Below are 27355 nucleotides of genomic sequence, written 5' to 3' on the forward strand. Positions count from 1 at the left end.
TCAGGCCAAAAGTTACTTAAAAACAAGATAAAGCAAGAGAAAATAGGTATAATATTATTTTGAAAACCTGTCTAAAAACACAAAATGATTTTATTTCAAAGAAATGTTTTTCGTAAAATCCGCGTGATATCTACGCGACACCCAGTTTGGAAAGCACTTAACATAAAAAAACTACTAAACTGAGATTCCGCGAAGTTAAAAACCAAGGGTTCCCGTCCTTTTTCCAAGTTGGTGCAACTTTACAGTCACTCCACAGGTATGAGACTAGAGAGCCGGATAATTTATTGTTGAGTACCGAGACACCACACGTGCAGCTTTCGGAATTAGATATTTAGGTCCGGCCATTTGGAATGATATCCCAGCTGGCATTAGGGAGGAGGAACATACTGGGTCATTTAAAGTAAATTTAAAAAACATTTATTGGGAGTGGGGAGGATAAATTTTTTTTCTTATTATTGTTAGCCTTTACTTATGTATATTCTGGTATTAAGGGGTAATTGAGTGAGAGTGTTTTTGTCCTTCTTTATTTATTTTTTTAATTAGGTTGAGAATCAGAGGATTGCAGCCGTCCGACATCAGGCTGTTTGATCCTCCCCCGGGCGGTTGTGTGTATTTATAGTTATTGTAATTTAGTAGTTAATAAAGAGTTCATTCGTTACGTCTTGACAAACGGCCTTGCAACACCTTTAGAATAGGCAACAAGATATTCACCTATGTGCTACATTAATATTCTTTCTCAGACCAAATGGGCTCGTACAGCCCCAACAGGAAGCCTTTATTATAATGGATTCCGCGAAAGATTATTGTGTTGCGAGAGCAACTTTTTGGTTTTGTCATGTATTTTTTCTTAGTACCCCGATTTCAGCTTATTCCTAGAAAGTTGTAAGGGTCTAACCTCTGTAGTTTTTACGGAAATTGTGGACCTTAGGCCGGATTGATGAATATGACTGCATTTTGGAAAGCTTCGTAGAACTCTTGCCTGCACCCAAAAATCTATTGTTTCTACCCATTTCTGTTCGTGATTTCCGCTGAGTTTATCATTCGGTTTTTCACACTTGGGATTGCGGTAGAGAAATGGTATCAGATATGCCTCTTAAACTTTAAAAGTTCTCTCATTGCTAAAGAAATTAGAGTTTGTCCTTTGCTCCTTTCTAAGTGATGACGTTAGAAACTTGGCCTACAGCAAAAAAGTCAACTTTTGAACTAAGACAGATTTTTTTTTCTTGACGGCAGTCGATAGCTCTATATGATCTGATTAAAATATATGTCATCCATTTTTTGGTAGATTGAAAATGGTATATCTCATGAAAATTTCTTAATGAGATATACCAGTTTGAGAGTTTAAAGGGGTTGACGACTTCAGTAGTAAGGTACACACTGAAATCAAAAATAGGCCGACACCAATTGTGAGACATATACGGGAGTTTTAAGCAACAGTCGGCTGTTAGCTCATAATCATCTTCAGCAATGAGGGGTTTCAACTTTTGCTAGTTGTTGTACCTATTATTTGTTTCCGGTGTATTTGATGGTAAGACCAATTTGGTTCCAGTGGTAAAACATGTAGGGGACTTGCAAGTAATAATCGGCTGTTAGGCTACAATCCTCTTCAGCGATGAGGGGTTTGCAACTTTTGCTAGTCGCAATGAGGGGTTTGTAACTTTTGCAAGTTAGTGTACCTAGTATTTATTTTAAGATCCTTACAGATTAACAACTTCAACGTTTGATCGAAGCAAGGAAACAAAACCAAAGTGTTGCTCTTGCAACACTTTACTCGGCGAAGCCGAACGAAGGTTGCCGCTACAACTCATGCTGCCCATGCAACGCAGATCTAATTTACTACTTATTAACATAAACAAGGCAACATTTTAGGAGGTACGTGTAAGACGACCCAAAAATTTTTGGAGGAGTAATATTTTAGACTTAAACATTTAGATTTTTCAATACTTTTTTTACATATTTTGAGTAGGGAGAAGGGTGGGGACTCGGAGCAATCTTGAAAGAGTGACTGATTAAATGAATTGGGGCAAAAAAATTTAACTATTTCTCAAGTTTTCTCGTGAAAATTTCATTTTGGGGAAGGAGGATTCCCCGAAATCAAACTTGGAATAAAATCTACACTTTAATTAAAAATTTAGACACCTAAATGAAACAAAACTAGATTTGAATTGCATGGCCATCATGAACTGTTACAACAATCTTTGACTGGCTTCACCAAAAAGAGTTTTGCGGGATTAATGTTTTGTTTCTTTGCTATCGATTAAACATCATCGACGTCAATCCCTCGAAGCTTTTAAGATGGTTTGTTTGAAGAAAAAAATTAATTTCAAGAAAAACGATGACATGTTCCTTAGAGACAGTCCCAAAATGCTCTGTTTCTGCTTGAAACCAATTACATTCGCCATTTCTTGATAAACAGTCCAAGTGTCAAAGTGTCAACCAGTGTCAAAGTGTCCGCCGTTGTTTTCCCCTCATACCGAGAACCTTACCTGCCAGCTTCAGACTGCCTTGGGAACACAAAATCCTTGAGTGACATAAGGAGTTGCTCGAGCAGATAATGGTTGCAGAGGTAACTGCAATCTAGCAAAGAGCGAACAACAGCCCATAGTAAACATAAGTTTAAAAAACGTGTTTAAAAAGAGTGCCTTGTGAAAAAGAATTGCCATTTGACGTTGATTCAGGAATGGTAACTATTATATCGGTTCGTCTTAACAGTAAACGTCTATTGTGAAAATAAGTTTACAATGATTTTAAAAAAAGCATGAAACCCCTCGAAAATGCCATCAGATCAAAATGAAAAGTGTACCATTGGAATCTTCATGTTTGAAAAACTTGTATCGGGAAATTACAGTTCCCTCCTTGAATAACAAGAAAAATCACTTTTTTGCATTGGTAGCATTGATCTGTATCCCGTTTTTTATCTTTTTCTTTTTTCCAGGACAAGCGGTTCACCAGAACATCATAGAGAAATGCTTAATGGCTAATTCTAAAGCTATTTCTGGTACATAAATGCTTTTTTTTTATTATTTCCGCCATCTGAAAGTGCCATATAACACTAAAATGGCACTTTGTGTGCCATTTCTTAAGGGATGGCACTAGCAGGCTACCAGAACATCACAGACACATTTTTTATAGCTAATTAATAAAAAAAAACAAGTTCTTTAAATGAAAGTAAGAAGCGAGATTAAAACTTAAAACGAACAGAAGTTACTCCGTATATGAAAGGGGCTTTTCCTTCTCAACGCCCCGCTCTTTACGCTAAAGTTTGACTCTTTCTCTTAACTCTACATTTTAAAACAGTAAAAAAAACTTTAGCGTAAAGAGCGGGGCGTTGAGAAGGAAAAGCCCCTTTCATATACGGAGTAATTTCTGTTCGTTTTAAGTTTTAATGTCGCTCCTTACTTTCATTTAAAAAACTTGTTTTTGTTATTAAATTTCTGAACGTTTTTGAATCAATGCATGTTTTGATTTTGGCTCTCCGCAGAGGAATAATTAAAACGAAATTTGTATATTTATTTTTTTTTTTTGGCTAAATGGCTTTCTCATAATTTTGATCGAATGATTTTGAGAAAAAAGAGTGGGGGAGGAAGCCTAGTTGCCTTCCGATTTTCGGTTAATTAAAAAGGCAACTAGAACTTTTAATTTTTTACGAATCTTTTTATAAGTAAAAGATATACGTAACTTATAAATTAGCTTACGTAAAGAACTTTTGTATTCTCATGTTTTTATTACATATATGAGGGGGTTCGCCCCCTCGTCAGTACCTCGCTCTTTACACTGAATCTTAAATTTTGTCCAATTCATTAAGAATGACCCCTGAATCACAAAACCGCAGAAAAAATAGTTGCAATTACTAAAAATACTTTAGCGCAAAGAGCGAGGTATTAGGAGGAGGTGAGCCCCTCATATGGGTAATAATTTCTGTTCGTTTTAAGTTTTAATGCTGCTGCTTACTTCCAGCTGAAACAAAAACTTTTTCATATTTATTTTTTCATTGTTTTTTTTAAGTAATGCTAGTAAATCCTGCGCTCCCTTCATGGAAATTTTCTTCCCCCATGACAAATTCCTCGGTGGAAAGTTCCCCCAGCATATCCCCCTCTTCTCAACCCCTGCCTCCAACCAAAAAATCCTCCTGAAAACGCCTGTACACTTCCCAATAACCATTACTATATGTAAGCACTGGTCAAAGTTTTGAACTTGTAACCCCTCCCACGGGGACTGTGGGGGAGTAAGTCGTCCCCAAAGACATAGTTATAAGGTTTTTTGACTACGCTGAATAAAATGGCTATCTCAGAATTTTGATCCGTTGACTTTGGGAAAATAATTAGCGTGGCAGGGGGCCTAGGTGCCCTCCAATTTTTTTGGTCACTTAAAAAGGGCACTAGAACTTTTCATTTCCGTTAGAATGAGCCCTCTCGCAACATTCTAGGACAACTGGGTCGATACGATCACCCCTGGGAAAAAAAAAACAAATAAACACGCATCCGTGATCTGCCTTCTGGCGAAAAATATAAAATTCCACATTTTTGTAGATAGGAGCTTGAAACTTCTACAGTAGGGTTCTCTGATACGCTGAATCTGATGGTGTGATTTTCGTTAAGTCTATACTATTCTTTCGTTATTCTATGACTTTTAGGGGGTGTTTCCCCCTATTTTCTAAAATAACGCAAATTTTCTTAGGCTCGTAACTTTTGATGGGTAAGACCCATGATGATTACCCATAAGATGGGTAATTTATATATTTGAAATCAGCATTAAAATGCGATTCTTTTGATGTAGCTATTGGTACCAAAATTCCATTTTTTAGAGTTTTGGTTACTATTGAGCCGGGTCGTTCCTTACTACAGTTCGTTACCACGAACTGTTTGATATAAAAGATATTGCTCATATCTGCGTTCTTTCTATAAATTCCACCATCTACAAGTTACAAATGGCACCAAAAACAGCACTTTTCGTGCCGTTTCTCCAGTGGAAAAGCTGGGGCTATTGGGCTACCTGAACTTTTTAGAGAGACGTTAATGTCTCATTTGAAAACGTTTCCTCATATCTACGTGCTTTTTATCAATTCTACCATTCACAAGTGAGATAGAGTACTGAAAACAACATTTTTGGTACCACTTCTTAAGTAGAAAATCTTGGAAATATAAAACGGTATCATTGTAATAATCATGTTCCAAAATCCTTAACTGGAGGTTTGCAAGAAAACCTTCTGCATGTTCCGTCTCCACGTCCCCTTAATAAGCTACTCAATTAAAGTCATATAAACACCAATATCTTTATATATAAAAATATATTAAATAACATTATTACAGGCGTGGTTCTGTTAGTACAGCGCTGAATTTCAAATTAGATTATCATGCGTTCGATATCTGCTTGGACTTCTTTTTCAATCAAGGTTTGTCCCATCTTTGTTATTACTTTTCATATAATCCACTATCTTTGCAAATGTGATGCATTTATTTTTTTAAAACTTATCACGGGAAGGCTCATTTTAAACCTATTACTCGTGTCTGCGTGCTTTTTATCGATTGTACCATCCATAAGTGACATATAGCACTAAAATCCACACTTTTGGTGCCACTTCATAAGTGAAAGAGTTAGGAAACATAAAACGGTACCATTGTAATAATTATGGTCCAAAGCCCTTCTGGAGGTTTACAAGAACCCTTGACATATTCTCCCCCTCTAGATTCTCTTAGCAAGTTTCATAAATTGTCTACTCATCTTAAAATTACAAGATTATTGCCAAAACAAACTAACTAAAACTAAAATCTTTTAAACTAAAAATCAACCCAAAAATAAGCTTGAATGATCAACAGTTTTGAGTTGGAACCTTCAAACTTCACTCTGCGATGAAGCCTGTGTTCTAATTCTAACGGCGGTAATTGAAGGGAAGGGAAGTCCTTGTGCCCTTAATTTTTAACTTCTGTCTAGGTTTTAAAAACACCTTTTTTGGTTATTTCATTGGAAAAGGCACTTTCTCATTTGAAAAAATGAGGGAAACAACCGAAAATGCACTTTGTGGGAATGTGCTATCAAGTCAAATCTATAAAAAGCGATTAGGTATAAATATATTCTAGTTTCTGCTAGTCAGTAGGCGATTTAAAAAGCCCTGTCTTCATTATGGCTTTTTCAGGCGAAGTCGGCCGAATAAAAACAGCCTTTTGCTCATCGAAAAACAAACATTCCTTAAAAGCATGTATTGTTTTGTGAAGCATGGATAATGAACTATGTTATGGACTGAAAATTTTTCGTAGCTGTCACGGTTGTCTGCAGCATTTCCTAGAGGTGTCTTATCTCCCTTAGATCGGTGATAATTAGAAATTATATTAAAAATCAGTTTGTAACTGGAATTAAGGAATGACATTAAAAATTAAAACGAACATACATCATCCGTACAAAATAAAAAAATCATATCAGCGTTGGTTCTACATTAAATTTTAATCAAAAACGAAAAGATTAATTTAAAAAATCAAAGTTTTCCCGGAGGAAGTAAAAAGCGAAGCTGAAACTTAAAACTGACAAAAATTATTACTTCACAGCCTATCTAATATGTATTAATAAAACTACTACAAATAAACCAACTAATCATGCTTCCCTATGTTTCTAGGATTATAGAAAACTAGCCCTATACTGAAAACACAAAATAATATAGGAGTTTTGGTACAGTAATTAATGACACTTTTTACAGAATACAATTATCATCAATTTCTTTTAAGATAAAGGTAGTCCATTTTAGGATTGTTGCTTTATTATTTTTTTCGTGTAATTTGTTTTTACTTTTGCACAATGGCTCAGTTCAATGACTGGTTCTCGTCTTGGTTCTGAAAAAGACATGTCATGATTAGTTTGTTGACAAGTTCCAAGTAAAGCCATCTTGATAGTATTAGGACTATTGACTAGCTTAGAATTAGTATCATAGCTTGAAATTCACTGTTGTATAAAGAGAAAAAACCGGATTTCCAGAGTTAATATTATGTCTTATTTGATATTCATTTCGAGTTATACTAAAGCACATTTATTACAATTTAAAATTGTATATTAGTCACCATTGGTATTATAGCTGGCAAGACCAAAATGCTACCTGATAAATCAATCCAATATTGTGTATGATGTTCAACAACTTTGTGGTTACTAATAGAAGACTTAATTTTAAGCTTATGTTTTTAAGATAATTTAAATTGTACAATGAGAGTTACTGATGTCCCAACTGGTGCTTTTTCTTTTTTTTCTTTTTTAGTTTATTTAGATTTTAGATTTTTTAGTTTTTTTATTAGTTTTTAGTTTTTTTTGTAGTTTTTACCATTTTTTTAGTTTTTTTAGTTTTTTTTTTTTTACTTATGTCCTGGTCGTCATTTATACTCCCTGTGTCCCGGTTGTCATTTGTGTCTCGGTGCTTTGTTGATTGCTAATTTATATTATATTTATATTTATATTTTTTATATTTATTAATATTTTTTTAGTTTTCTTTTTCTCTTATTTTTCAGTTTTTTCCTTTTTTTAGTTTTTTCTTTTTTAGTTTTTAGTTTTTTTTTTGTTTTTTACCTTTTTTTAGTTTTTTTAGTTTTTTTAGTTTTTTAGCTTTTTTAGTTTTTTTATTAGTTTTTAGTTTTTTTTTAGTTTTTGCCTTTTTTAGTTTTTTCAGTTTTTTTTAGTTTTTAGTTTTTTACCTTTTTTTAGTTTTTTTAGTTTTTTAGCTTTTTTAGTTTTTTTTCTTTTTAGTTTTTTTTTGTAGTTTTTACCTTTTTTAGTTTTTTTTTCTTCTTTTGTATTAGTGTGAAATAATTCAGACGTCATATGCGGACAAACACGACGTCACTCGACAGACAGACAGACAGACATAACCCACAAACAACTTATTTTTATATATATTTATTCATATTTTTTAGTTTTCTTTTTCTCTTTTATTTTTCAGTTTTTTCCTTTTTTTTAGTTTTTTTCTTTTTAGTTTTTAGTTTTTTTTAGTTTTTTTTAGTTTTTTACCTTTTTTTAGTTTTTTTTTAGTTTTTTTAGTTTTTTAGCTTTTTTAGTTTTTTTATTAGTTTTTATTTTTTTGTAGTTTTTGCCTTTTTTTTATTTTTTTCAGTTTTTTTTTAGTTATTAGATTTTTACCTTTTTTTAGTTTTTTTTAGTTTTTTAGCTTTTTTAGTTTTTTTTCTTTTTAGTTTTTTTTGTAGTTTTTACCTTTTTTGTTTTTTTCTTCTTTTGTATTAGTGTGAAATAATTCAGACGTCATATGCGGACAAACATGACGTCACCTGATCCACAGATCCACAGATCCACACACAGACAACTTATTTTTATATATATAGATATTAGAGAGGCTGTGAAGTAATAATTTTTGTCCGTTTTAAGTTTCAACTCCACTCTTTACTTCCCTGAGAAAAACTTGGGTATTTTTTTTCAAATTAATAACCATAAGAATCTAGACAAGTCTGATCAATCGTTGGCAAATGAAAACCTGCACGCAGCTTAATAGCGCTGACATAACTTTAACGAGGGAGTTTATGCAGGAAACGTAGGGAGTCATTATGCTCTGCTTCAAGCAGGCATAGCGCGAGATGAAAATTATCACATGTATTACTGTCAACTTAGCTCAAGTAGGCTACCAGGGATATCAAAATAAAACATTTTTCACCCCCTGGACCTATCTTAGTTCCATTCCTGCATGAAACCTGCAACTTTCTTGAAAAATAAAATTCACGTGATTGTTTCAAAATCAAATAGTTTTTAGGACATAGCCACATGTTCGTGAATGTTACCATGTTGAGCCATGAAAATAAATAGGCAAAATTGATTCGTTAATTTGTCAACACTTTTCGTCTGTAAAAATACAAACATAACAATCTGTTGATTCTCAAAGACAAGTACACCTTCGAAGAAAAACTACACCTTCGAAGGAAAACTACACCTTCTTAAACTGTTTAGTGCCATATGTTTTAAGCTTACTTTTTCTGATTTTTCGCTATCATTCCTTCGTTTTCTCGCTTTGATTTGACGCTCATTAATACCAAACACAGTATTCCTGCATGTGGAGGTCTTTTTTCTAAAAATTAAACACCCTGATTTTTCCTAATTTTTAAAATATATAAATAATTATAAATAAAATATAAAATAAAATAATAAGAATAAAATAATATAAAAATAAAAATAAAATATAAAATAAAAATATAATATAAAATAAATAGATTTTTAAAATATATATGGTGGTGTATGCTACACTTGTCCGATTCAAACAATCTAAATCCATTTTCATTGTCCTTGGTACTTGAACTAGAATGGAATTTCGAGTAATTTGAACTTCAGCACGTAGCTAGCACTCAGCTATTTTCAAGTTAATCACTCTTTTACACAGCTTGCAACATCTTATTTACTCCTCGATTTAGAAAAGCAATAAATTTTGAAGCCTCACTAATTTTGAAATCCTCCCTTCCTACGCCTATTAATAAAAACAACAAACTAGATTTAAACACCCCAATCTCTAAATTTACTTTTTTCCACCAATACAAACTCTCAAAATAGTTTGTATATATTCAGCATCGAGACTAGGGAATCCCACAAGCATCGGGACATTATTTCTAGGCTAAAAATAGGACACAGTTTCCGTGGTTATTAAGACTCGTATTTAGGATTCAATTCCCTTGAACAATCTGTTAAAAATAAAATGGATAGATTGTTGAGAGGGTTAGGTTGTTTTTTTTTGTGAAAAATATATCATAGTACTAGGATCTTTACCAGGATTTTTTTAAGGAAAAGATTAAATTTGAAAATGTAATCGTTAAGAAGTTTTCAACAAAAACTAGGAAGTTTGAGCCAAAACGGATCCAATGATAGAAAGTGGTTGTTTCGAAAAATCAAAAGAAATACTTTTATCCATAATAAAATGTTAAAAAAATTTAAGCGCCCTAATACACATCAACTATGTATTTATACATAGAGGAGGGACAGGGATGATTTTCAAGGAGCGTTGAAGAACCATCATAAGAATTTTGTGAAAAGCACATAGAATTTTTCTGGTGAACTATTGTTTTCGGTAAAACATTCTTTTCCAAAGGAATAATACTCAATGGATGTTGTTCTTCCAATTTTGGAAGGCACCTGTAGTTTACCGTAATTCGCCTCAATTTTTTTTTAATTAATTAAAGTTAACCAAAGAACTAGATAGACACTTTATACCGGCTTAGGACAATTAATAGGGAGGATAATTTAATAAGGCGTCTTTTTAGCAGCTTGGTTTAGCTGCTAAACTCAGCCTTACCCCTAGGCTATTTTCCGACTTCTCACCATGCCTCCACAGCTGCAACGTACTTTAATAAACAAGCTTTCGTAAAATTTTTTATATGAGCTATCAAAAATCTATCTAAGATGTTCTGGTAGCCCGCTAGCCCCACCCCATGATAGACGGCATAAAAAAGTGTCTTTTTTCGTGCCATATGTCACTTACATATGGTGGAATTTATATAAATTCCGTTCAATATGAGATATAGCTTTTGAATGAGCTCTTAAGCATCTCTCTATGATTTTCTAGTAACCCGCTAGGCCTGGAAAAAAGAAGAAAAGACCGTTTTAACGTTTTTTAACCTTTAGTTACTATGGGCTGTGGTTTGCTCTTTACTAAGTAACAGCTAATGCTTTAGCTATGACGAAAAGTTCATTGCAAATTCTCCCCACAAACTAGTTAACACTGAAACCTGTGAAATCTAATAGACCGTAGAATTTGCAAAAACCTAGTAAATATAAGCAATAGCTTTTAATTGAGCCATTAAACATCTATCTACGATGGTGTGGTTGCCTACTAATGTTTCAGTAGCTTACTGATGTGCAGACGATTTATGAAACTTACTATAGGGGCTGGGAGGGGGAGTGGACGGGAGGGTTTCTTGTAAACCTGCACTTAAGGGTTCTGGAACATAACTATTACAATAGTACCTGTTTTGTACTTCAGAGCTTTTCCACTTAGGGAGTTGCACCAAAATTGTTGTTTTTAGTATATTAAACTTACGAATGGTAAAATTGATAAAAAAAAAAACAGGTAAATGTGAGCGATAGCTTTTAAATGGGCCATTAAACATAACTCTTATAAGTTCTGCTAGCCCAATAGCCCCAGCTTTTCCACTTGAGACACGGTACTAAAAGTGCCGTTTTAGTGCCATTTGGAACTTGCAGATCGTGGAATTTATAGAAAGAACGTAGACATGGGGAATATGATCTTCTATATGATCTATAAGAAAAAATCTGTCTACGACGTCCTGGTAGCCTGCTAGTGCCACCCCTTGAAAAATTGCGCAAAGTGCCATTTTAGTGTCATATGGCACTTGCAGATGGCAAAACTTATAAAAAGTACGGACGTATAAAAACTAGCTTTTGAATGAGCCATTAATAATCACTCTATGATGTTCAGATGACGCGCTAGGCCCGAAAAAAAATAAAATATAATAAACGGGAGATAGATCAGTGCTACCGATGCAAGAAAAGGGTTTTCGACCATGCTGATTTCAATGGTAAACTTTTCATTTTGATCTGACACCATTTTCGAGGGTTTTAGGCTTTTATTTCGAAATCGCCATAAACTTCTTTTCGCAATAAACTTTTACTTTTACGACGAACCGAAATAATAGTTACCATTGCTGAATCAGGTTCAGATGGCAAAATTTTTTTCACTACGCATTTTTTTTAAAACACGTTTTTAACTTTCAGTTACTATGGGCTGTTGTTCACTCTCTACTAGGTTTCAGCTTCCGCTGCAACCATGATGCTTATAGTGAGTATGACCCATAGCAGTGTTTCCACTTCTATAGTTTTTTCCGTAGATCTATGAATTTTATATCTGTCTAAGGACAAAAGAACGCAGTCACGGAATCTCTGAAAAAATCTCTTTCTACTACTTATCCTAAATCACCAGAGAATTCTGTTCTCGGTTCGACATCAACGGGTTGTCATACCAAAATTTTGATAAAATTTTATTGGCGACATTCTCCGTCTGTGTTATTAGGCACTAGTACTTTTGGCTAGAAGGGTTTAAAAAAAAGGAAAGTTAGGAGAACCTTGCTAGGAAGCAAAAGAGAAAAATGTTTTCAAACCTGGCCCAAATTCCAATATTGTAACAGTGAACGATTAGGACGAAAAAAGCTGCCATGTTGTTGTGACCACGTTCTTCGATCATGTTATTTTTGTGGCACTTAGGGCCTTATGGAAAATTTTACTGAATCCGATGCACCATCTACGGATAAGGAAGACTTCCGATGTTTAACGGATTATAAAAAGGAGCTGGTGGAAACAGTGACCAGCGGGTCTTAGTTAATGACCATTGAACTCTACCAGCTCTTACTCCACTAGCCAAATGTTGTACAAGTTTAGAAACTATTACCTAATTGCCCACCAAATGTGTTTGTTATATATTCAAGACCGCATGCATGTTTGTCGACTGACGTCATTATAAGGACTGAGCAATATGCCGTCATGAAGTTGTTTGTAGACTCACGTCATGTTTGTTATGACGTCAAAAGGCTTTGTATATGACGTCATTATAAGTATATAAGAAGGCCTTTCAAAGAGAAATTTTTAATATAGATTTTAACATGACAGAAGAACCTACAATAGCAACAGCCGAGGAAGCTGCTCAAAAAGTCTATGCCAAAAGGCTTGCGGCTAATAGAGAAAGTATGAAAAGAAAGCGTGCCGAGGAATCACAACAACAGCGTGAAAACAGGCTTGCGGCTAATAGAGAAAGTATGAACAGAAAGCGTGCCGAGGTATCACAGGCTAATAGAGAAAATATGAAAAGAAAGCGTGCCGAGGAATCACAACAACAGCGTGAAAACAGGCTTGCGTCTCAAAGAGAAATCACCAAAAGAAAGCATGCCGAGGAATCACAAGAGCAACCTGAAAATTTTCGTCTGGCATTCAGGTACAGCCCAGTCGATGATTATAGATTGAGTAGATGTGTTCAAATCGGGACTATGTCTAAAATTTGTCACTATTGCAAGGCCTTGAAATTTAATGGTGAAACAATGGGAATGTGTTGCGCCTCAGGAAAAGTTAAACTTCCTCAACTGGCTGCACCACCAGAGCCATTGGAGATTTCGCTTACTGGAACTACGCCAGAATCTAAGCGTTTTTTGTCAAACATCACAAAATATAACTCATGTTTCCAAATGACGTCGTTTGCTGCCCAAATCGAAGATCAAGATCAATTTATGCCTACTTTCAAAGCAAAAGGGCAAATTTATCATAGAGCAGGGTCCCTTTTACCATTCTCAGGCAAGAATCATAAATTTTTACAACTGTACTTCATCACTGATAGAAATTCTGAATTGAATGCACGTTGGAAAGTTTCTCCCGACGTTGAAAGGACTATAGTTTCCCAATTACAACATCTTTTCCACGAAAATAATAATTTAGTGCGTCTGTTCAAAACAGCCATCGATTTGATGACTACTGATACGCATAAAATTGTTCTTTCCGCTGACAACAAACCTACTGGCCAACATGTGCGTAGATACAATGCTCCAACTATCGACAAAGTGGCAATCGTTATGGTCGGTGATCAGTTTTTACCTCGAGATATTATTCTTCATAAGCGAAACGCTCAGTTGGTAAGAATTTCTGAAACTCATCGATGCTACGATGCCCTAAAATATCCTATCATTTTTTTGGGAATAGAACCGACGGCTATCACTTTAATATTATATTGCAAGATCCATCCACTAACAAACAAACGGATAAGAAATGCAGCGCAATGCATTATTATTCCTATGGACTAATGATTCGGCAGGATGAAGACAATTATATTTTAAAATGCCGTCATTTGTTTCACTAATACATCGTTGATATGTATGCAAAATTTGAATCAGAACGTTTGCTATTTATCCGTCTGAATCAGACCAAGCTCCGCTCTGAACAATACATTCATTTGCGAGATGCGGTTGTAAATGACAGTAATAACACAAACGTTGGAAGATTAACGATTTTACCTTCGTCATATGCCAGTAGTCCCCGTCATATGCATGAATATGCTCAAGATGCAATTGCGTATGTTCGTCTCTATGGTGTCCAGATTTATTTATTACATTTAAATGTAATCAATTTTGGGACGAGATACGGCAGCTTTTACTTCAAAGACAATCGGCGGTTCATAGACATGACATTACGGCCCGTGTCTTCCGGCAAAAGTTGAAATCACTGATAAGCTACATAGTAAAACTTAAAGTCTTTGGGTCAGTGCGATGCTGGATGTACTGAGTGGAATGGCAAAACGAGGATTGCCACACGCACATATTTTAATCTGGCTACATGATAAAATTACTTCTAATGAAATTGACGATGTGATTTCCACTGAAATTCCTGATGAAAATGTCGATAAGAGGCATGGCCAAAGGAAGGTGCACAAAGTAATATCCTCGACTTTTAGTACCCAAAACAATTACTGGCAATGATGGTTACCCACAATATAGAAGAAGATCTACTGAAGATGGCGGTAAAACAGCAATAATAAAGAAGCATAACGGTACCACCATCGAAATAGATAATCAGTGGGTTGTTCCATATTCACCTTTATTCTCAAGAACTTTTAATGCACACATAAACGTTGAATACTGTAACTCCGTAAAGGCAATCAAATACATATGTAAATACGTCACCAAAGGCAGTGACATGCCAGTTTTTGGCTTGCATTCCGAAATCAGTTATATCGATGAAATCCTATAATATCAGGCTGGAAGATACATTAGCAGTAATGAAGCTGTTTGGCGAATTCTTTCATTTCCGATACATGAACGAAGTCCAGCTGTTGTTCAATTAGCGGTGCATTTATAGAATGGACAACGTTTTTATTTTTCGGAGTCCAACGTGCGACAAAGAGCCCTGAATCAACCAGATACAACGTTAACTGCTTTCTTTTCGTTATGTCAAAATGATTCTTTTGCAAAAAAAACTGCTGTATACTGAAGTGCCTTCGTATTACACGTGGAATGCTAAAAACAAAGTATTTGAACGTCGAAAACAGGATAAGTCAGTCGACGGCTAACCTACCATCTTCAAAGATACCAGGATAGGAAGACTCTACACCATTCACCCCAATCAATATGAATACTTCTTTCTACGCCTGCTTTTGGTGAATTTACCCAGTCCGACGTCCTTTGAGTATTTGAGATCTGTAAACGGTACTATACATGACACTTACCGTAGTGCATGCCAAGCTCTGAATTTATTGGAGAATGACCAACACCGGGATAACTGCATCAATGACGCGTGCGAAACGTCAACTCCAAGTCAAATTCGTGCATTGTTTGGAATCATACTAACAACTTGCTCTCCTTCAGCTCCAACAGAGTTATGGGAAAAATATAAATCGAAAATGGCCGAGGATATACTCCATCGAAAACGGCTAGAGACGTCAGACATGACTTTTGATTTTACATCAGAAATTTATAACTACACTTTGGTTATTATTGAAGATTTGTGCGTAGATATGGCAAACAAACCTCTTCAAAGGTTTGGGAATGCATTCACCTAATCGTAACGCTGCTGTTTCAACATGTGTAGAATTGGATCGTGAACAAAGCTACAGCACGAGTGATCTATTGTCGTATGTACAAAATAACATTTCTAAGTTAACGTCTGAGCAAGGACATTTATGATAAGATAATACATTGTGTCGATAACAAAGTTGGAGAAATCTTCTTTTTGGATGCACCAGGAGGTACTGGTAAAACATTTGTGATAAAATTGATTCTGGAATCACTTCAATCAAAAAATGACATAGCTTTGGCAATTGCGTCGTCCGGAATAGCCGAAACGTTGCTGCCTGGTGGAAGAACTGCTCATTCCGCTTTGAAATTGCCTCTGAATTTTCATTCTACAGAAACTCCCACGTGCAATATTTCCAAATCATCTGGGATGGGTAAAGTATTGCAGCAATGCAAACTTATTATTTGGGACGAGTACACAATGGCACACAAAAAGTCGCTCGAGGCTCTGGATCAATCGTTGAGAGCTTTGCGAGGGAATTCGAAACTCTTTGGTAGCACATTAATAGTGCTTGCAGGAGATTTCAGGCAAAGATTACCTACAATACATAGATCAACCCCTGCAGACGAAATGAATGCTTGCCTGCAAAATTCTAATTTATGGTCACACGTAAAGACATTAAAATTAACTACAAATATGCGTGTCAGATTGCAAAACGATGACTCTGGTCCAACATTTTCAGATCAATTGCTGCCAATTGGAAACGGAAAGCTCCCAGTAGACTCAATTTCAGGATGCATACAACTGCCTGCTGAATTTTATAATTCAGTGACGTCCAAAAATGAATTGGTTGAAAAAGTATTTCCGAATATTCTAATCAATTGTAAAAATCATAAATGGCTAAAAGAACGAACGATTCTGGCAGCCAAGAATAAAGACGTCCACGAAATCAACAATATTGTTTTGACCAAGATTCGAGAACAGGCAGTCCTTTACAAGTCAGTCGACACAGTTCTGGAACCAAATGAGGCGGTTAATTATCCATCTGAATTTTTAAATTCCCTGGATCTCTCAGGGTTTCCACCACACGTGCTACAACTAAAAATAGGCGTACCAATAATATTGTTACGAAATATCAACCCACCAAAGCTTTGCAATGGCACGCGACTTGCCGTTAAAAAAAAAACAATGGAAAACGTAATAGAGGCAACAATCTTGACAGGGCCTTTTGAAGGTGAGGCTGTTCTTATTCCTCGCATTCCCATGACTTCAACGGATCTGCCTTTTCAATTTAAAAGATGGCAATTCCCGATTCGATTAGCATTTACAATCACCATCAACAAAGCTCAAGGGCAATCATTAGAAAAATGCGGTATAGATCTTAATACAGATTGTTTTTACCATGGACAATTGTACGTTGCATGTTCGAGGGTCGGTAAACCTAACAATCTATTTATATGCACTGACAATGGGACAGCGAAGAATGTTGTATATTCGCAAGTTTTACGTAGTTAATTTGTATTGTATATGTATATCTATCCATCTATCTATCCATCTATATAAAAGTAAGTTGTATGTATGCATGTTTGTTTGTAAAAAGAGCGTTTGCATATGACGTCATTATAAGTATATAAGGCTTTGTATATGCACAGACAATGGGACATCCAAGAATGTTGTATATTCGTAAGTTTTACGTAATTAAAAACATAATATATATATATATATATATATATAAATATATATATATATATATTCACAGGTGGGACACAGGGACATAACTACAATGGCGCGTAACTAATATAGCCCGTAACGACTTACGCGCGCGGGGGGTTTGGGGGGGGGGGGTGGTACAAAGTGCCCCCACCAATTAGGTGTTGGTGGTATAGTATAACAACAGCTAGTTATATAATATTAAAGGTGTTTGCAATAACCCATTACCTTTAGGATATAAAATAAATAACCGATTTCAATAGAGCAAAACTTCATGAAGTGTCTTCTAACTCTGAGAAATTTATTCGTGGATATGCTTATTTAGTTCTTTTATTTTGTAATTTATTACTTCTTGTGGCGAACGACGACTCTGAAATAGCTGGTAGTTCATTATTTATACTGTAACTAGCACCGAATCCTATCGAGCTATAAACACAAAAAAGATTAAAAACTATAATTACGGCTAAAACCCGTAGTCTGCTTTTTCCCGATAAACAAAAAATGTTGTGACAAACAAAAAATTTGAATTCATATTGTCATCCACCACAGCTGTCCCACAAAGTTTCAGCTTGATACCCCAGCCGTAAGACAAAGCAGGGTAACCTTACCAAACTGTTACTGTAAAAATACTCATCTAAGAAGAAAAAATACTTTTCCCCCCTCTCACTCTAATCATCGAATATTAAATGTAAATTTTACTCGAAAACGAATTTTACTCAAAAATTAATATATCCTCAATAATAGACTGTTTAACGACAGAGCAAAGCCTAATATCAGGCTCCTGTCCCATTACCTCGAGAGTTAAACTCTGATTCTGATCTACCATCTAGGCTAGTTGGGCTTGTTAGTTGGTTTTGCAAAATCTATATGGTATCGCTGCTATTTAAACAAGAGCCAAGAACTCATATGGCACTTGTGATGAGGTCGGAAGAGTCAAGAGCTCATATGGCACTTGTGATGAGGTCAAAACCTAAAATTACACTCGGTACTAAAGTTATCGATTTTGCTGTTCTTTGTTTATTTGACAATTATTACAATGACAAACTTGCAAATACAATGTTCCTGTAGTCTCTTCTTGTTCGGTATTGTAACATTTGTCCCACCAAGTTTTATCCCGATCTCTTCACTCTAAGCTTTTTCCAAGATTCCCGGTTTCCCCCTCCAACTCCCCCCAATGTCACCGGATCCGGTCGGGATTTAAAATAAGAGCTCTGAGACACGAGGTCCATCTAAACATCAAATTTCATTAAGATCCAATAACCCGCTCGTAAGTTAAAAATACTTCATTTTTTCTAATTTTTCCAAATTGACTGTCCTTCAGCTCCCCTCCCCCCAGATGGTCAAATCAAGGAAGCAACTATTTCTAATTTAATCTGGTCTCGTCCCTGATACGCCTGCCAACTTCCAGCAATCGCTATATTGATCACGTATCTAGTTTCGGATCTTTTTCATGTAAAATTTGGGGTGGTTCCGGATTCGAACCTGAGACCTCCCGCACCCTAAGCGAGAATCACGCCCCTAGATCAGTAAGCCACACTTAAGAAGAGCAATTATTTGTTTTAGCGGCAAATAAAATTCTTCTCAACTGTCTCGTTCGCTCATTCCCCCCCTCCCCCAGATGGTTGAATCGGGGAAGACACTATTTCTAATTTAATCTGGTCTGGTCCTGATACGCCTGCCAACTTTCATCGTCATAGCTTATCTGGAAGTGCCCAGACTAGCAAAACCGAGACCGACAGACAGACAACCCGACAGACAGAAATTGCGATCGCTATACGTCACTTGGTAAATACCAAGTGCCATAAAAACAGTAAAAAACAAAGACTATACTCGTCATCAAAACTTAGCCCCTTTTCAGTTAAAATACGAGGAATGGGCGATACTACTCAGACCGTTGTGATTATTTCAAATCTTGCTTTCCTAATTTTTTGGCCAAATTTTCGAGTTTAATTTTAAAGTTACTTTAATTGTCTTGCTTTCCAGAACAAAATTTCGCTTGGGATTTTTTATTCCAAACGTAACTTTTATGACAATTGAGACATGGAAATTATATTTTCTAACACGTTTATTCTAGCACACACAGTTTATTTTATTCTTTCTGTCAAAAATTAAAAGAGCTTATTGTTCAAAAAAAAAACAGATCGTATTTCCAAATCTCGGGGTAAAAACTTTGATTAGAACCAAATAATTTTGTCTAAGAAGACAAAACAGGTGTAAATTGATCACATAATATTCAATTTGTTTTTAACGGTCAGGATTTATTTTCCTTTTTTTGTAACCAATATAGTTTTCTCTTAGTATTCCCTTTTTTTCACATTGTATCACTGTTCATTTACTGATTTTAATCATTCACTGTTCATTTACTGTTATTAAATATTCTGTTTGTGTTTTTTTTCAGAATTAATTCCACTACGGAAGTTTTTTATTCAGACTTATGCCAATAGTTTCCAAAAGAGTGACGAATCTGTTTTAAGAAAGTTTGAAATACTCTACTTTCTTCTTTCAACAGTTTCCTTTCTTCTTATGGATAAGAGAATAATTTCTAGAAATAACATTGCGGTGCTATGGACGACAAGGTTTCCCAAAAGTGAAAATTTCAGCAAAATAAGCGCAAACTAAAATGTATTATGTTAGATTAATCAACAAATAATAATTTAGGATCGCGACAGGATCACGGGATCAACTCTTACAGAGGCCGAATTTTTTACTGCAATGTTTTTTCCATAGTCGAATTTTTCAACATTTTTCTTACGAATGACTTCAAAACACTTGCAATAAAATGCAGTGATTGAACTTCATGGGGGCTAGGTTTGTCGGGGTTTAGTTGTGTGGGTTGAGTTGCGAGAGAGTTGAATTGTGTAACGGTTGAGCTAGTTGGTACTGAGACATAGGAATTGAGCTACTTAGTCGTCAAATCCAGGCACGTACTCAAGAAAAGACTTCTTAGGGACCATACCATCGTCATAAAAGCTCGATTTCTCAAAATAATTTTTTACATTCCCCCCTATTTGGAATTTTCCTGAAACCCCTCCTGTAAAATCAATTCATAAGTAAGCCTATGTCCGGCATTAAACAAATCGATGAATTCGCATGATTTCAAACTCCATACAGTTTCAAGTGATAATGATTGTATAACACGGAAAACATCCTAAACAAACTTAAATAGATTAGTTTTTATTACTCTTATACTTGGCAATAATTCACATCAATTTTCTAGTTAACGTAAACATACATATAGTAGATAGAACACAACACCTAAGAACATGTTAATGAGATCCTAGTTGCCCGAAAGATAATGTTCTGATAAGAATATCTAAAGAGGCCTTAGCCAAAAACCTTGACTGTGTGTCGTAAAACAACATTCATTATATTTAGTTTCCATATGATGGGGGCAGGAAATGGCGTCAGTTTATTTTTAAATACACATGGCTATATTTTTAGGTTTTACACTATTCTTTATGAGGAATTCATACCTTAACAACAGGCAAAAAAAATAGAGATAAATATAAGGAGACAAATGAATGTAAATTATGGAAAAAAGATTTGAAGTTAGACCCTGATTATGTGAACGAAGCAGACATTGTTCTGTCAAACTTGATCTACGAAGCATGTGAACAATAGTAATCTTTTATAACAGTCATAAACAATAGTAACAGCCAAACCTGATTTAGATTTGAATTCTACATTGCTCCTCAGATATCAAACAGTTGGTGGTAACGAACTGTAGCAGGGAGTGGCCCGGCTCAATAGAAACCGAACTCTAAAAAGCGGAATTTTGATACCAATAGTTATATCAAAAGAATCACATTTTAATGCTGATTTTAAATATATAATTTTCATCAAGTTTAGCTATACCTATCAGAAGTTACGAGCCTGAGAACATTTACTTTATTTGAGAAAATAGGGGGAAACATCCCCTAAAAGTCATAGAATCTTAATGATGATAACACCATCAGATTCAGCGTATCAAAGAATCCTACAGTACAAGTTTCAAGCTCCTACCTACAAAAATGTGGGATTTTGTATTTTTTGCATAAAGACAGATCACGGATGCGTGTTTATTCCTTTGTTTTTTTTTTTTTTTTTTTTTTTTTTTTTTTTTTTTTTTTTTTTTTTTTTTTTTTTTTTTTTTTTTTTTTTTGTTTTTTTTCCAAAGGCGATCGTATCGACCCAGTGATCCTCAAATCTCGCGAGAGGGCTCATTCTAAAGGAAATTAAAAGTTCTAGTGACCTTTTTCAGTGGCGAAAAAAATGGAGTGCCTAGGCCCCCTCCCACGCTCATTCTTTTCCCAAAGTCACCGGATCAAAATTCTGAGAGAGCCATTTTATTCAGCATAGTATAAAACCCTAATAACTATGTCTTTGGAGACGACTTACTCCCCCACAGTCCCCGTGGGAGGGGCTGCAATTTACAAACTTTGACCAGTATTTAACAGATAGTAATAATGGTTATTGGGAAGTGTACAGACGTTTTCAGGGGTATTTTTTGGTTGGGGGGGTTGAGGGTAGGGGTTTGTCATTTGTCATGGGGAAAGAGGATTACCATAAAGGGGGCGCAGGTTTATCTAGCAGGTTTTTTTTATGAAAAAATATATATAAAGTTTTTCAACTGAAAGTAAGGAGTAGCATTAAAACTTAAAACGAACAGAAATTATTATGCATAGGAGGGGTTCACCTTCTCCTAATACCTCGCTTTTTATGCTAAAGCATTATTAGTAATTTCAACTATTTATTCTACGGTCTTTGTGATTCAGGGGTCATTCTTAAGTAATTAGGACCAAATTTAAGCTTCAGTGTGAAGAGCGAGGTATTGACGAGGGGGTAAACCCCCTCATATACGTAATAAAAACATACGAGTATAGAAGTTCGTTACATGAGTTAATTCGTAAGTTACGTATATTTTTACTCATAAAAACGTTCGTAAAAAATAAAAAGTTCTAGTTGCCTTTTTAAGTTACCAAAAATTGGAGGGTAACTAGGTCTCCTCCCCTGCTTCTTTTTTTCTCAAAATCATCCGATAAAAACTATGAGAAAGCCATTTAGCAAAAAAAATTAATATGCAAATTTTGTCTTAATTATTAATGTGCGGAGAGCCAAAATCAAAACATGCATTAATTCAAAAACGTTGAGAAATTAAGCAAAAAAAAACAAGTTTTTTTAACTGAAGTAAGGAGCGACATTAAAACTTAAAACAAACAGAAATTACTCCGTATATGAAAGGGGCTGTTCCCTCCTCAACGCCCCGCACTTTACACTAAAGATTTTTTTTTTACTGTTTTAAAAATCAGAGTTGAGAGAAAGAGTCAAACTTTAGCGTAAAGAGCTAGGCGTTGAGGACGGGACAACTCCTTTCATATACGGAGTAATTTCTGTTCGTTTTAAGTTTTAATGTCACTACTTACTTTCAGTTAAAAAAAACTTGTTGTTTTTTTTTTATTTAATGACAGCAAAAGGAAAAGCGAACTAAGAACAGAACACCACAGCAATTTATAAATACTGCAAATTTACTGTTTTGGCAAGAAAAAAAGACGCGTAGACTAAATTTTGCAGGACAGTAAAAAAAAAAACAATTTTGAGCCCTTTTTTCTTCAGGTCATAATAAATCTCGTAGAATTAAAATTGTTTTTCAATAGTTTTTACTAGAATTCATATTTAAAACGGTCAAACAGACTGGAAAAGACTGAAAAAGACGCAAGCGAGATGCCAAGAATAGACTTCATGACGCTTTCATAAAAGAGATCCGACTTTAAAAATAACGATTTTGCTCCACTTAAACTTACTTACTGAAAACAACTCTTTCAATAATAAATATCGCCCCATCCATAAAGAATAACTCTCGGAATACTATGACTTGAGTTTCTAGCTATAAAATGATTATTCCAAGGACTAATTGACCATGTATGTACACACCATGGGATTGGGAGAATCCTGCCGAGACCAATGATAAGAAGCCTCTAAAAAAAAAACTCCCAGGAAATAGACCTCTAAAACCCCTCTCCGAGAGAACCTTTCTGCACCTATGTGTTTTCTCAATTGGCCGATAAGTAATTGTCTAGGGTTAGGACTTGGAAGTTGATCATGATATTCTAATTCGGAAAATTTTTAATTGCGGAATTCGAGGAGTTCTTTTTAGGTTTGGTTAAATCGTTTTGACCTAATCGTTCCCAGCGTTTCATATTGAACGAAATCCCTTCAGATGTTTTACATCACCGCAACGGTGCCCTTCAAGGGTCTAGCTTTGGTGTCAATGATGTTTCTGGCATATATAAAATGATCTTTGCAGTATAGATGTATGAAGTATTCTATCCTCGAAAATAATTAATGCAATAAGAAAATGAATAATGAAAAAGAGAGAAGAAACGAAAAACTACCTTCTTCCATCCGTTCATTGAGCATAGTCGGAGATTGACTTGACTTGGGATTAATTAACTCAAAACTTCTGCATGAAATGCCAAAACCCCCACTGTTTTTTCCACATTCACTACCAGACATCCCAAGTGAATTGAGTAACAGTTCGTTCCCAATCTCAACAAATCACTTTTCCGAATTAATCCTCAGATATCCAACTTCTTAGGAGGATACGTGGTGTTCTATTTGAATTCACTATTCTCAACGGTTAATTTAAATCAATCCTGACGACTGAGAAACAACAATGATAAGTGAGCCCTTCACAAGACAAATTAATTTACTCAACTTTAAAATTTAATGGAAATTTCAAGTGTCAAAGCACTAAATTGATGTCTTCAGTTTTTTTTCTCGCAAATAAAACTCCCAAAAAAATAAGCATTCAAATTCCAAAATAAAATCTTTACAGATTAATTTTTTGTTTTTGTTTTTTTTTTTTAAAGAAGCAGAAATCATTAACACGTTTTGGTATAATATAGGGTAGTTTAACAACAATGTGGACCAAGAATAACTTTCGCAATATTTATAAGAACAGGCAGAAATACAATCTGATGAATGGTTGCACTCTTTACGGCACCCTGCTTGGCTACCAAAATTACTATATTTGACAAATATAAACAAATAAAGGCCACACAGTTCAACTGACCAGAACAAAGAATACCTTCCAGAAACTAGCAATGTTGACCCTTGTGAGTAGCAAGATAAATGAAGGACACCAAATCACTTAAAGTTAAAAGAATATACTACCTTCTGTTAATAAATCCACTTTTTATATTTTCAGGTATTTTATTTGTGTTTTATCTTGAAAAGGCTGATTCAATTGTGAGGAACTACAAAAACACCCTAATTAAAAACATCCCTTTAGTCAATTTCCTCCACTTTTTGTTTTTCGTTGGTAATCAATTTGGCAAGCGAGCGGCTCAAATGATCCTACTTATAGGATAGTCAATTTTCATTAACCACCCGTAGGCACCAAAAACATAAACGTTTCTTAAATGCATTCTCACAAAATCCAGCAGACTTAAGAGACTGCACAGACAGGTGTTAGTGAAACCAACAACATTTAGAGACTGGAGTTCCTTTAGAAGCGTTTCTATTTGGCACTAAGAAATACTAGTTCCTGCCAAGATAGGAGGGATGTCAGGTTAAGAAAACTAATAATGCTTCACATGTCAATAGGATTTTTTATGGCAATCATTAAAATGAACCTATTAAAAATACATACTTCCAATAAACAAATTGAAACCAATAAACTGAATGTATGTTCTTCGAAAAATGCTCAATAAGGAAAACATTTATGTAAAAAATATACTAGTGATAATTCTTAGTTAAGATGGCATAAATGAGTCTTTTTGGCTGTGGCTGGATCTGGTCAGCTGCAGAGCCATTGGTAAACCTGTCTTTGGAGCTGGGTCTTTATACCCGTCCTCTTACTAAAAGGTTGAGATTTTTACGAAATTCCAAAAACAATTCCAGTCTATTTCTGTTCTTTTCAAGTTTTACGTTATTGATTATCGTGTTGATAAGCAACACAAGGATGCAACACAAGCTTGGAAGCTACAAGGGGGTTAGCAACAGGGACGAGTCTCCAGCATTTATATTGGAGAGGGGGAGAGGGGTCCATATCCGGAAAGTCAAGGGGCATGATATATAACTTTTTTCTCTACGTATTGGGGGGCAACTACCCCCTTTTCCTCCCACTCCAAACGACGCCCCTAGTTGGCGATTCCACTTAAATAAAAATTCCAGAGTTAGTTTTCAACCAAAAACTAGAAGGTAGTAAGGGCTAATGGCCATTTTGTAATTTTCGTGATTAGGATTCCATCTTATCTTTTTAGAATAGAGAAAGAGGACACGAGGCTAAATTCTTGTCATCATAAGACTTCCCATAACATACTTTCGGATATCAACCAAAAGTAGTGGAAATTAAAGTAATTGTCAAGGCTCTGCCTGAATAAATTGTGTACCTGAACCAAACTGTGAGGGTGGAGGGGTCACAAAATTCTTGTCACCAGGAAAAGTGGCTATCAGATTTTAAGGAAATTGAAGTAAGTAAGAAAAAGATTTATGACTATTTATATCGTCCTTTTTATGACTATTAGCGATTTGGATCCTATCGAAACTCTGTGGGGAAACGAAAAGGGGCCCTAAATTCATTATAAAAAGCAATACCCAGAAGGTAGTTCTTGGATGTCAACCGAACTTAGTCAGACGCAACATTTAATGTTGTATTTTTGTCTATTTGAAGCCGGATACTGACATGATTTCTGTGAGAAGGAGAAGGGGTGATCCCAATCTCTTGTGATTAGGAAATCTATAAGAGAAGTCGTCATTTTTCAGCCAAACTGAGTCAGAAGTAGAAGTTAATCCTGCCTTATCCCATCCGAATGGGAGAGGATTTGGGAGAGGAGGCAGGGGGAAGGTCTGAATTATTGTTATCTATGAACTATGTATAGTCATTGACCCATTTCCATGAACACAACTTCTTTAACACTTCAAGACAGTTTGGCACCAGAGGTCTAACTTCTGCTCGTTTAGGTTTCATTTATCCACTCGTAGTAATGTATGGTTGTTTTTCTGTCAGTCAGCTTCTAAATGGACTAGTAGCCATGCTTACTCAGTTCGGCTATGGAGGACGCAGCTAAGAAAACCAGCTAAGAAAGAAGCCGACTTGATGGAACCGGCGTCAGACAGTTATAAGGTTGCCACCACATCGGCTAAGAAAAAAATAACGTGAATGGCCGGAACCTACTTACGCAACTACGGCACCTACTTAGATAAGACGGTGGGTTACATAAAATAGACTACTTCCGATAGTAGTTACCTTGAACACAGCTTTTTGAATTTGTTCCCAAAACTGTTACTTTATATCTTTTATTTAACAGCAAAAAAAATTATTTTACATGCCAACTAAAATTTGTTATCAACACACTAGAAACAGATGCCTTCTTGGCAATATATAGAATAGCTAAAAATTAACCTTTTCTTTAAGAGCAGTAGTGGGAGAAAAGATTATCCAACTGATTCAAATGAATGACTTTATTGCAGCCATATTGAATTAGAAATCTAGTATGCCCCCACGCTCTTCTCCGCCCTTTTTACACAAAATTTCGACCTTTCCCTCAAATGCTTTAAGAACGGCTGCTCAAGCATAAGGACAGCATGATTTTTTCATAACATGTCAAAAAAGGGTTTTTTTTATTCAAATTTGTATTAAGCAAAAATGTTCACATCATAATATTTGAAAGGCAACTGGAATTACCCAACGTCCATATGTGTATACTAAAAAACTTTTCAGCGAGGCACTAGGAAAGCTTTAGCGGAAATAATTGGGATTTAGGGAAGGGATCTTCTTTTTTAGTTTTTATGACGTTATTTACTTTGACTTGCGAAAATACTTTTATTTAAAATGATTATTTGAAAGTGGCAATTAATGCTAGATAAATCCCCTTCCAAGCTTGTTGAGACTAAGGTGGACTAAACAGTATTTTCTTCTCCTAAGAGATGGTGTGAATCTGGAACGAACCATAGGTGATGCCTCCCTCCTTAGCCCCTGAACAAGAAATACAACTGCTTGGCCTCAACATTGTAGAAGGGTGGCAAGGGCTCTGTCAACTTATCCGTTGTCAGATGCCGGCTAACACGTAGAAAGGATATGGTCTAGGATTGGACCGTTTATTAAGCAGCGCTTGAGCAGCAGTAAAGCTATGCCGCTTTAAGGGTCACTTATTCAACATATCTGTTACTGTCACATATAAAAGATAAAGGTAAAGAA

At 35.3% G+C, this 27355-nt stretch overlaps 1 protein-coding gene across 8 annotated transcripts in view; it reads right to left on the reverse strand.

Annotated features, from left to right (window-relative positions):
- Window positions 1-27355, reverse strand: part of LOC136030723 (histone deacetylase 4-like) — a 283933-nt gene that overhangs the window by 222573 nt on the left and 34005 nt on the right. The window contains exons 1-2 of one of the 8 annotated variants that reach the window (XM_065709804.1): window positions 24588-26849; window positions 23547-23814 (exon numbers count right to left, since the gene is read on the reverse strand). The exons of 2 other annotated variants lie outside the window; for them this stretch is intronic. In XM_065709804.1, coding sequence (XP_065565876.1) covers window positions 23547-23667 — 121 coding nt within the window. In that variant the 5' untranslated portion in view covers window positions 23668-23814; window positions 24588-26849. Of the gene's footprint in view, window positions 1-23546; window positions 26850-27355 lie in introns of those variants that run through there. 5 more of the 8 variants (XM_065709800.1, XM_065709798.1, XM_065709799.1 and 2 more) reach the window with 5 other exon arrangements.

This window comes from Artemia franciscana, chromosome 1, assembly GCF_032884065.1.
Source record: "Artemia franciscana chromosome 1, ASM3288406v1, whole genome shotgun sequence".
Lineage (NCBI taxonomy): Eukaryota > Metazoa > Arthropoda > Branchiopoda > Anostraca > Artemiidae > Artemia > Artemia franciscana.